This window comes from Coregonus lavaretus (genome assembly GCF_964263955.1).
Source record: "Coregonus lavaretus genome assembly, chromosome: 21".
In the NCBI taxonomy this organism is placed as follows: domain Eukaryota; kingdom Metazoa; phylum Chordata; class Actinopteri; order Salmoniformes; family Salmonidae; genus Coregonus; species Coregonus lavaretus.
Window position 1 is genome coordinate 5,675,586 of NC_140008.1, and position 11,350 is coordinate 5,686,935.

The 11,350-nt window shown below is 43.1% G+C and overlaps 1 protein-coding gene across 1 annotated transcript; it reads left to right on the plus strand.

The window, feature by feature from the left end:
* Positions 1–772: 772 nt before the first annotated feature.
* Positions 773–10,330, plus strand: LOC311149190 (tripartite motif-containing protein 16-like). Its single transcript, XM_084186274.1, has 6 exons — positions 773–1,364; positions 1,788–1,883; positions 8,449–8,682; positions 8,803–8,962; positions 9,087–9,146; positions 9,383–10,330. The coding sequence occupies exons 1-6, from the start codon at positions 783–785 to the stop codon at positions 9,895–9,897; spliced, it is 1,647 nt and encodes a 548-aa protein (XP_084042400.1). The 5' UTR covers positions 773–782; the 3' UTR covers positions 9,898–10,330.
* The last annotated feature ends 1,020 nt before the right edge of the window (positions 10,331–11,350 follow it).

Below are 11,350 nucleotides of genomic sequence, written 5' to 3' on the forward strand. Positions count from 1 at the left end.
AACATCTGAAAAATAATGTATTTGGACTCTCCACTGAATACAAACAATGAACTGAAAATGTTCTAAAAATCAATGAATGCATGGAACCATTTATTTGTCTCTACAGTTTGAAGGAAGTTTCTAACTAGCATTAGTGCTATGAAGTCTATAGTAACTGCTAGCATGCATAGACTTCCAGTCATTGCGCTAACGCTAGTTGGCATTGGCTCCCAAAACTACTGCAAACTTCCTTCATACAGGATGCAGAGACATTAAAATGGTATCCATGAGCTCATCTGACTCTGGGGAAATAGATAAAGGGCTTAATTGCCTAAATCCCGAAGAATCCCTTTAAATTGAGTTTTTCAGTGATTGCAAATGTTAATTTTTTGCATTTACATTTACATTGTAATCATTTAGCAGACACTATTATCCAGAGTGACTTTCAATTAATGCAAAATGTGAATCACAATAAAAAAAATGGTATAGAAAAGTATTTAGTATTTTGAAAAGTTTAGTTCAGCCCAGTGTGATTCAAATGACTAAATACTCAGAAGTCATTAAAATACGTATTTCAAATAGATGTAAGAGAAATACTGAACATCTCTGGCTACTACCCAACACTCTGTCACACTTCCTTATCAAAGAAAACACACCCCCTCTACAAACAGAGTACACAGTCAAGTAGGAAGCCCCTCCCTGTCCTCTGGTGTAGTTCCATGAAACACAAAGTCATCTTTGACACTGAACAGAAAGTAATCTTTGACACTGCCATTGCTTAACCTATGGGAGAGAGCACCAAAATGGCAGAGAATCAGGAACTGTTCTGTTGCTCCATCTGTCTGGATCTACTGAAGGATCCGGTGACTACTGCCTGTGGACACAGCTACTGTATGGGCTGTATTAAAGAAAGCTGGGATCAGGATGATCTGAAAGGTGTCTACAGCTGTCCACAGTGCAGACAGACCTTTACCCCAAGGCCTGTTCTGAACAGGAGCACTGTGTTGGCTGAAGTGGTGGAGAAACTGAAGAAGACAGGACTCCAGGCTGCTCCCCCTCCTGCTCTGTGCTATGCTGGACCTGGAGATGTGGCGTGTGATTTCTGCACTGGGACCAGAAAGCAGAAAGCCCTTATGTCCTGTCTGGTGTGTCTGGCCTCTTACTGTGAGACTCACCTCCATTCTCACTATGAATCTCCTGCTTTGAAGAAGCACAAGCTGGTCAAAGCCACCGCACAACTACAGGAGAAGATCTGCTCTGATCATGACAAACTACTGGAGGTTTTCTGTCGTACCGATCAGCAGTGTATCTGTTATCTGTGTACAATGGATGAACATAAAGGCCATGATACAGTGTCAGCTGCAGCAGAGAGGACTGAGAAACAGGTAAGACCAGAACTACTTGTTGGTGACTGTCTGATAAACAAAGAATTAAAGATACAGTAGGAACTAAGGCTGTTTGAATATGAGATCATTCAAATGAAATCAATCCTCAGCAGAACAAATATGAACACAAACCTTGAGTATATTGGGTTTGCTCCAAATGTATCACAATTTTCTAAAGTCAAACAACATTATCATTCTGAATGACCTTTTATGAGTCCAAAGTTCAGCCTCAACCCCTTGATACATGCACGCCTACCATAAAAACTATAATCCTTCACATCGCAACATGATAAAATAATTTCAAACAGACAGTTCCACAACATTTTAATCCCTAACTTCTATGGGCCCTATGTCACATTACTATACTATTGATCTACTGGACAAATAAAGCTTGATAGCTCATTGAAGAGTGATTCTCCACAGAGGCAGCTGGGGATGAGTCAGCAGAAGGTCCAGCAGAGATTCCAGGAGAGAAAGAAGGAGCTGAAGGAGCTCCAACAGGCTGTGGAGTCTCTCAAGGTGAGTATTGTTGACCAGAGGAGACACACCATTTCACTTCTCTCTTCAAGTCAGAGAGAGAGAGATGCCCCTATCCAATCCCATTGGCCCCACTGTTGGGAACAGGCTGTCTTAAAGTCACAAGTGGGGCTACCTCATCACATAACCATGAGTAACCATGAGTGACTCATGTCCGCTATACATTAACAGTGCTCTCTCTCTCTCACTCTCTCTCAATTCAATTAAATGGGCTTTATTGACATGGGAAACATGTTACATTACCAAAGCAGGTTAAATAAATAATATCAATGATCAGAAATTAACAGTAAACGTTACACTCACAAACGTTTCAAAGTAATGGAGACATTTCAAATGTTATAATTCAAGTGCAAACAGAGTGAGTCAAACCGAGTTCAGGAGGTGAAATGGAAATGAATGAGGGAGAGTTAAGTGAGGTAGAAGGTGTGGTGATGAGCTCAGAACCAGAGCCTGGCATCAATGGACATGATAAAGAAGAATTTGGTGCAGTAGGAGTTACATTTTTGGAGAAAGTGGATCCATACCTTTTGGCAGATTCATTTGTGGTTTCAGGGTGGGTGGGAAAGGAGTTGGGTGCAGTTGAATCAGTGAAGGTAACCTGTAGTGGACTTGTGATATTTGTTTGTGTTTCTTCTGACCAGAGGGAGTGGGCGCTCCGTGTCACGCAACTTGGGTCAAGATCTGTTTCTTGCTTTGCTCTTAGGAACAGGACACCATTGAAAGGAGTGATTTCTGGGGTAGCGTTAAGTGTAGAAGTGGAGCAATTAAGGTTGAAGACTGCTGGTGTTTGTGATTCCCGCCGTTTTACGTTAGTAAATACCATTATAGTACTAAATAGCATTTATTGCTATTTTTTAAATATATATAAATATATAAACTTTTTGCTTTATATTAGTCATTTTATTACAGGTATTATTGCAAGGCAGAACACTTGATAAACAACACATTTGTTTATCAAGTGTTTATCAAGTGTGAAAGTCCAGCAATTGGCATGTCATAGGTGGGGCAGGTTTGAGACTGATCTCCAGAATTAATAAGAAAAATACACTTTATTTCTCAGCCTCCTCACCAATGTCTTTACGTGAATGACTAACTTATAATTGCTAAATATTTCCAATAGATTGCAGCATAAGACCATGAAGCATCAGTTATAGGCTACAAGCAGCAATATGATTGACCATAAAATAGCATGCAACCAAACACTATGTCCCATGATTTTCTAAAATTGTCACTCATTACTTTACAGTTTGCTATATATCTCGTATTAGGCCTGTGTTGCTTTTGGGAGAGCAACAAAATATTAACTCTAGCAGGTATTGAACACCGGCCAAATAATCACAAGTCAGATGCGCTAACCTCAACCCTAGTAAACATGCATGATAAAAACCTTCTTAATATTTCATATTTGGAGTAAACAGCCTCGGAATAGAAAAGACGAGTGCATCTTCCAGCCCGCCAATAAATTACATCATGCAACTCTCACGGTTAGAAAATTAACCTCATCATGCAACTCACTTGCGCAGGAGTTTTCCTGTGAGTATCCAGGGAGAGAACTAAACTAAGCTTCTGAAATGTCATTCGTGGTCTTATGCTGCCATCTATTGGAATTATTAAGCAATTGCAGTAGTACTGAATAAAGTGTATATACTTACTAAAGTAGTAATTACTCGGAATTGCGAAATATAAGATGTTCTAGTTCATTTTATCACTTACAACCATAAAATAACAATTTATAGCATAACAAAGAATGAAACTGACATTAACCAAAAACACCATACGTTTAGTTAATTATATATTCAATATATATATATATATATATATATATATATATATATATATATATATATATATATATATAGATGGTTGTCATTATCACCCCCTTAACATAAACACAGACACTGGATACAGACACTGAAAATGAGCTTTCGATATAAAACTGGTAGCTCTCAAAAGAGCCTTTGCTTTGCTGAGCAGTTAGTTTTCAGGAATGTGCTGCCTGCCTGCCTTCAGAGGAGTCTGTCTGTTAATAATGAAAAGTTAATAAGTTATTGCCACGCTTTCACAGAGGCCTAGTTTACATTTACATGTGAGTCATTTAGCTGATGCTCTTATCCAGAGAGACTAGGGTTAAGTCCCTAAATATGTCGATGTACAATGGTACATCCATAGATTTTTCACCTAGTCGGCTCGGGAATTCGAACCAGCCACCTTTCGGTTACTTCCCAACGCTCTTAACCGCTAGATTACAAATCACAAAATGTTAAACACAAAAAGGCAAATGGTCGTAGATAAATGGCAAGCTGGTTAAATAAAAGACTGATCTTAGAACTTTCAGACTGCCATTGTTTTGGGGAAATAGGGACATGTCTGTTTATTTCACCAATTATTTCAAATATATGTATTTATTTTAATGGTTTTAAGTTCTACACCATTTGAATCAAATATATATATAGGTATGTCTCTTTATTTCACAAAATATCTCACAATGGTATATTTCAAGTCAGACTCCATTTTAATCAGGATAACCTCCTCTTTCTAATGACATCGGGTTGGGCAGTGTACTCTGCTGTCATCGATCGCTAGACCAGAAATAGTCAGAAGTTTAAAAAAATTCCTACTTCCTGGTAATGCAGATATAAGCACACTTGGCACCATCGAGGTGTGGATGTTTACTTTCTACACCAGTTGTTATTTATTACTTATGTTTTTCTGTTTCGTCCTAAGAACAGATTGTAGTGGTGAAATAAAAAGGTAGACATTTTTTGGTGCCATTTAGGGAAAATTTAATTCTAAGGATCATTCCAGTCAGAAGAGGCTCAGTGATGGTTCGCTTCAATTCATTTGCTTTGGCCTCAGGCTAGTGTTCCAGCTCAGCCAATGTTCTTTGGCCGTTTTACAACCTTCAGTGAATTTTGACTTGTTCTGTTGTCCAGCCTACTAGGACTCAGGTGGCAGAGGCTGGGAGGAGAGTAGAGCAGGGTCAAGTGGTGGTGGTACCAGGAAGGAGGAGAGTAGAGCAGGGTCAAGTGGTGGTCGTACCAGGAAGGAGGAGAGTAGAGCAGGGTCAAGTGGTGGTGGTACCAGGAAGGAGGAGAGTAGAGCAGGGTCAAGTGGTGGTGGTACCAGGAAGGAGGAGAGCAGAGCAGGGTCAAGTGGTGGTGGTACCAGGAGAGAGGAGAGTAGAGCAGGGTCGAGTGGTGGTGGTACCAGGAGGGAGGAGAGTAGAGCAGGGTCAAGTGGTGGTGGTACCAGGAAGGAGGAGAGTAGAGCAGGGTCAAGTGGTGGTGGTACCAGGAAGGAGGAGAGTAGAGCAGGGTCAAGTGGTGGTGGTACCAGGAAGGAGGAGAGTAGAGCAGGGTCAAGTGGTGGTGGTACCAGGAAGGAGGAGAGTAGAGCAGGGTCAAGTGGTGGTGGTACCAGGAAGGAGGAGAGTAGAGCAGGGTCAAGTGGTGGTGGTACCAGGAAGGAGGAGAGTAGAGCAGGGCCAAGTGGTGGTGGTACCAGGAAGGAGGAGAGTAGTGCATGGCCAAGTGGTGGTGGTACCAGGAAGGAGGAGAGTAGTGCATGGCCAAGTGGTGGTGCGCAGGCCGTGGAGAAAGCGGTGGTGGGGAGGGTTGGAGCTGGGCTACATGAGCAGAGGCATGTTTCTGTAGTAACAGAGACTCCGGTGGGCAAAGGCTTGTTGGGCTCATCCCAAGAAATATTGCCTGTCATTGGGGAAGAGGCACTGATCATGGGGGAAGTGCAGGGGGGCAAAGACTGGGGAGGAGGAGGACGGTACCATGCCAATGGAGGAGGAGGAAGAGGGGGGAGGTGAGTCTGCGGGAGCGGAGGACAAGATGGTCTCGTTTTCAGACGGCTCATTGGATCCAGAGCTGACAGCCAGTCAGGCTGAGGGCCCAGTATATACGGTGAGAGAACTTTCTAGGTTCCTGATGGAGACTAAAGGGGAAAAAGAAGGTTCTGCTGGAGTCTTATTTGATTGATCCTGGAAGGTTTGTAAGGTCAGTACAACACGTGTTGAAGAATGAGGGGTTTAGTGTCCTCTCACCCAGGAAGCGGTATAGGCTGAGAAAATGGGTCATGGGTTCTTAAGGGCATGTCTTCAGAATCTGCTTAAATGGATGGTTTTTTCTGGCATGGCGGCTTTATGGGCTTCTCTACTGGTTTCTGATTGTGGTGATTTTCGGCAGAGACTGGGGGAATATGTAAACCAAAAACATTTAAACGTGATTTTTTTTGCAAGAGAGACACAGTGATGTGATTAATGAAGTGTATTGGGGGTCTGGTGGACAGGGGGCGCAGGTGCTGAGCCATGGCAGAAATCTTAGTGCAGGGGTAACAAAAGAGGTGTGTAAGGGTAGGTTGTTAGTGGTTAGAGCCAAAATCAATGACCTTGTCTTTGCTTTCCAAAATGTGTCTGCACCTAGTACAGGGCTCAGGTCTCTGTTTCACCAGGGCCCAGGCAGGTGTCCTATTGGAAATTCCATGTAAAGCTCTTACAAGATGTCACTTTTTGCTCAAGCTTCCAAGGCTTTTGGGAGAGGTGGGGACAGCAGAAGCGGGAGTAACTTCTGTTGTGGGGGAGAGGAGGGAGCCTGATGGGTGGGCAACTTCTGTTGTGGGGAGATGAGGGAGCCTGATGGGTGGGTAACTTCTGTTGTGGGGAGATGAGGGAGCCTGATGGGTGGGTAACTTCTGTTGTGGGGGAGATGAGGGAGCCTGGTGCGTGGGTAACATCTGTTGTGGGGGAGATGAGGGAGCCTGATGGGTGGGTAACTTCTGTTGTGGAGGAGATGAGGGAACCTGATGGGTGGGTAACTTCTGTTGTGGGGAGATGAGGGAGCCTGATGGGTGGGTAACTTCTGTTGTGGGGAGATGAGGCAGCAGGCTGTGGAGTTGTACTCTGATTTATAGAGGGCAGAACTCTGTGATCCTGGGTGTTCTCAGGTTCTGCTCACAGACCTTTCCAAACTCTCTCTGTCACAGAGAATTGACATTTCGCTAAGCTGTAGACGGGAGGCTTTGACTCTCCTGCCCAAAAAAGGGGATTTGAGCGACTTAAAGAACTGGAGGCCTGTGGCATTGCTCTGTGTGGACTATAAGATGGGCGGGTAACTGTGTACCAGGACGCTCAATCACAGACAATCTGTTCATAATCAGGAGAAAGCCTTTGATAGGGTGGACCATGAATATCTGTTCAATGTGTAGTTTTGGTTGTGGGGAGAATTTTGTGGCCTGTGTTCAAATGTTGTACGCTGGGGCTTCATGTATGGACAAGGTGTGGGGATGGCTCAGTAGGCCAGTCTGGGTAGGGAGGGACATTCACCAGGGACAGTTCCATCGTTCTGACTCAAAGCGGTGCAGAGGCTACTGTACCGTACGGAGGTGGGCTGGAGGGAACCAGCATGTGCTCTGTTGAGGAGGGCTGGTGGTTTGGGGCTGGATCAGCAGCTCTTCATTAACATTTAACATTTAAGTCATTTAGCAGACGCTCTTATCCTGAGCGACTTACAAATTGGTGCATTCAACTTAGGATAGCCAGTGGGACAACTACATCTCGATCACAATAAGTACATTTCTTTAAACAAGTCAGTGGTAGCAGGTGAAATAAGTCAGGTGTTAGTTTAGACAAAAGACAGTGGTAGTAAAGGCGGGGTAGAAGGATAACTATTATACTATTGCAGGTATTCCTTAAAGAGGTGGGGTTTCAAGTGTCTCCGGAAGGTGGTCAGTGACTCCGCTGTCCTGGCGTCGTGGGGGAGCTTGTTCCACCATTGGGGTGCCAGAGCAGCGAATAGCTTTGACTGGGCTGAGCGGTAACTGTGCTTCCGTAGAGGTAGGGGGGCTATCAGACCAGAGGTGGATGAACGTAGTGCCCTCGTTTGGGTGTAGGGTCTGATCAGAGCCTGAAGGTAAGGAGGTGCCGTTCCCCTCACAGCTCTGTTGGCAAGCACCATGGTCTTGTAGTAGATGCAAGCTTCAACTGGAAGCCTGTGGAGTGTGCGGAGGAGCGGGGTGACATGAGAGAACTTGGGAGGTTTGAACACCAGACGGGCTGCAGCATTCTGGATAACTTGCAGGGGTTTAATGGCACAGGCAGGGAGCCCAGCCAACAGCGAGTTGCAGTAATCCAGACGGGAGATGACAAGTGCCTGGATTAGGACCTGTGCTGCTTTCTGTGTAAGGTAGGGTCGTACTCTGCAAATGTTGTAGAGCATGAACCTGCAGGATCGGGTCACCGCTTTGATGTTAGCATAGAATGACTGGGTGTTGTCCAGGGTCACGCCAAGGTTCTTTGCACTCTGGGAGGAGGACACAATTGAGTTGTCAACCGTGATGGCGAGATCATGTTGCAGGCAGTCTTTCCCCGGGAGGATGAGCAGCTCCGTCTTGCGGAGGTTCAGCTTGAGGTGGGGATCCGACATCCACACTGATTGTGTGGAGGTTGTGGTGGCACACAATGTGTTTTTAGGAGGGGGGTGTTAGTGTAATGAGGATGGCTCATTAAAGTAAGACAAGTCAGTCTCTCTCTCTCTCTTAACAGCGCTCTGCACAGGCAGCAGTGGAGGACAGTGATAAGATCTTTACTGAGCTGATCCGCTCCATTGAGAGAAGGCGCTCTGAGGTGAAGGAGCTGATCAGAGCCCAAGAGAAGGCTCAAGTGAGTCAAGCTGAAGGACTCCTCGAGCAACTGGAGCAGGAGATAGCTGAGCTGAGGAAGATAAGCACTGAGCTGGAGCAGCTCTCACACACAGAGGATCACATCCATTTCCTCAAGGTAACTAAACTGCCTTGTTACATGTGATATGAAACTAAAACTCAATGTGAAACTCTCAATCATTTGATTCTGTTCTCTCTCTCTCGCTCTCTCTCACTCTCTCTCTCTCTCTCTCTCCAGAGTTATCAGTCTCTCTCCGGTATCAGTGTATCTTCAGACTTACCCAGCATCGTTGTCCGTCCTCTTCAGTACTTTGGAGATGTGAGTAAGACTGTGTCTGAACTGAGAGAGAAACTAGAAGATTTCCTTAAAGGAGAATGGACCAAGATCTCCACTACAGGTGTGTTGAAAATAATAAGAAAATCAACTTAGACCATTGAAAGTTCCCTACTAGTCATATACATGTGGAATATGGTGTGATGATAACATTCCCTCTCTCTGTGAATGTGTTTGTGTGTCTGTAGTGAATATAGTGGATGTTTTACTGCCTCCAGAGCCCAAGACCAGAGAACAGTTCTTACAATGTGAGTCTCTTTATTCTGAAGTAACTAACAGTCTCTTTTTACTGACACTCCTAACAATCCCTCTAGAAATATATAGCAATAGTAGATCTAATCAAAGACTGGGTATCTATCTGACTCCTCATATTTCTCTGATTTGATCTCTGCTGTGCTCTAATCAAAGACAGGGTAGATACAGTATCTGACTTAACTTATTGTTCTAACTCCCCTCATTGGTCTCTGCTCTGCTCTTCTCCCAGATTCCTGTCAGCTCACACTGGACCCAAACACAGCACACACACGCCTCTCTCTGTCTGAAGGAAACAGAAAGGTGACTAATACAGGCCAATACCAACTATATCCTGACCATCCAGACAGATTCACCAACCAGTTGCAGGTTCTGTGTAGAGAGGGTCTGTCTGGACGCTGTTACTGGGAGGTGGCGTGGAGTGGTGTGCGTGTTTATACAGCAGTCTCATATAAAGACATCAGCAGAACAGGGAGAGGTAATACATTTGGACACAATGACAAGTCCTGGAGTTTAGTGTGCTCTAGTAGTGGTTATTTTTTCAGACACAATAATGTTGGGACTAAAATATCAGGCCCTCAGTCCTCCAGAGTAGGAGTGGACCTGGATCACAAGGCAGGTACTCTGTCCTTCTACAGTGTCTCTGACACAATGACCCTCCTCCACAGAGTCCAGACCACATTCACTCAGCCCCTCTATCCTGGGTTTTGGCTCTATGATAGAACTGCTGAGCTGGTTAAACTGTAGTAGGGTCCACATAGATACTAGTCATGCTGGTGTAGTCAATAGCTGAGCTGGTTAAACTGTAGTAGGGTCCACATAGATACTAGTCATTCTGGTGTAGTCTATAGCTGAGCTGGTTAAACTGTAGTAGGGTCCACATAGATACTAGTCATGCTGGTGTAGTCTATAGCTGAGCTGGTTAAACTGTAGTAGAGTCCACATAGATACTAGTCATGCTGGTGTAGTCTATAGCTGATCTGGTTAAACTGTAGTAGGGTCCACATAGATACTAGTCATGCTGGTGTAGTCTATAGCTGAGCTGGTTAAACTGTAGTAGGGTCCACATAGATACTAGTCATGCTGGTGTAGTCTATAGCTTATCTGGTTAAACTGTAGTAGGGTCCACATAGATACTAGTCATGCTGGTGTAGTCTATAGCTGAGCTGGTTAAACTGTAGTAGAGTCCACATAGATACTAGTCATGCTGGTGTAGTCTAATGTTAGTGGTTGCTGCATTAGAATATCATAATGTAATGTTAGTGGTTGACTCATTAAAATATTAGAAAATCATACTGTAATGTTAGTGGTTGCCTCATTAGAATATTAGAATATCATACTGTAATGTTATTGGTTGCCTCATTAGAATATCATAATGTAATGTTAGTGGTTGCCTCATTAGAATATTAGAATATCATACTGTAATGTTTGTGGTTGCCTCATTAGAATATCATAATGTAATGTTAGTGGTTGCCTCATTAGAATATCATACTGTAATGTTAGTGGTTGCCTCATTAGAATATTAAAATATCATACTGTAATGTTAGTGGTTGCCTCATTAGAATATCATAATGTAATGTTAGTGGTTGCCTCGTTAGAATATTAGAAAATCATACTGTAATGTTAGTGGTTGCCGCATTAGAATATCATAATGTAATGTTAGTGGTTGCCTCATTAGAATATTAGAAAATCATACTGTAATGTTAGTGGTTAGCTCATTAGAATATTAGAATATCATACTGTAATGTTATTGGTTGCCTCATTAGAATATCATAATGTAATGTTAGTGTTTGCCTCGTTAGAATATTATACTGTAATGTTAGTGGTTGCCTCATTAGAAAATCATACTGTAATGTTAGTGGTTACATCATTAGAATATCATACTGTAATGTTAGTGGTTGCCTCATTAGAAAATCATACTGTAATGTTAGTGGTTACATCATTATAATATCATACTGTAATGTTAGTGGTTGCCTCATTAGAAAATCATACTGTAATGTTAGTGGTTACATCATTAGAATATCATACTGTAACGTTAGTGGTTGCCTCATTAGAATATCATACTGTAATTTTAGTGGTTGCCTCATTAGAATATCATACTGTAATGTTAGTGGTTACATCATTAGAATATCATACTGTAACGTTAGTGGTTGCCTCATTAGAATATCATACTGTAATTTTAGTGGTTGCCTCATTAGGA

Excerpts from the sequence above, each read along its gene's own strand:
- LOC311149190 (XM_084186274.1), top strand. The coding sequence starts at position 783 with ATGGCAGAGAATCAGGAACTGTTCTGTTGCTCCATCTGTCTGGATCTA. Across the intron at positions 1,365-1,787 it reads CAGAGAGGACTGAGAAACAG|AGGCAGCTGGGGATGAGTCA; the intron begins GTAAGACCAGAA and ends GATTCTCCACAG. Across the intron at positions 1,884-8,448 it reads AGGCTGTGGAGTCTCTCAAG|CGCTCTGCACAGGCAGCAGT; the intron begins GTGAGTATTGTT and ends CTCTCTTAACAG.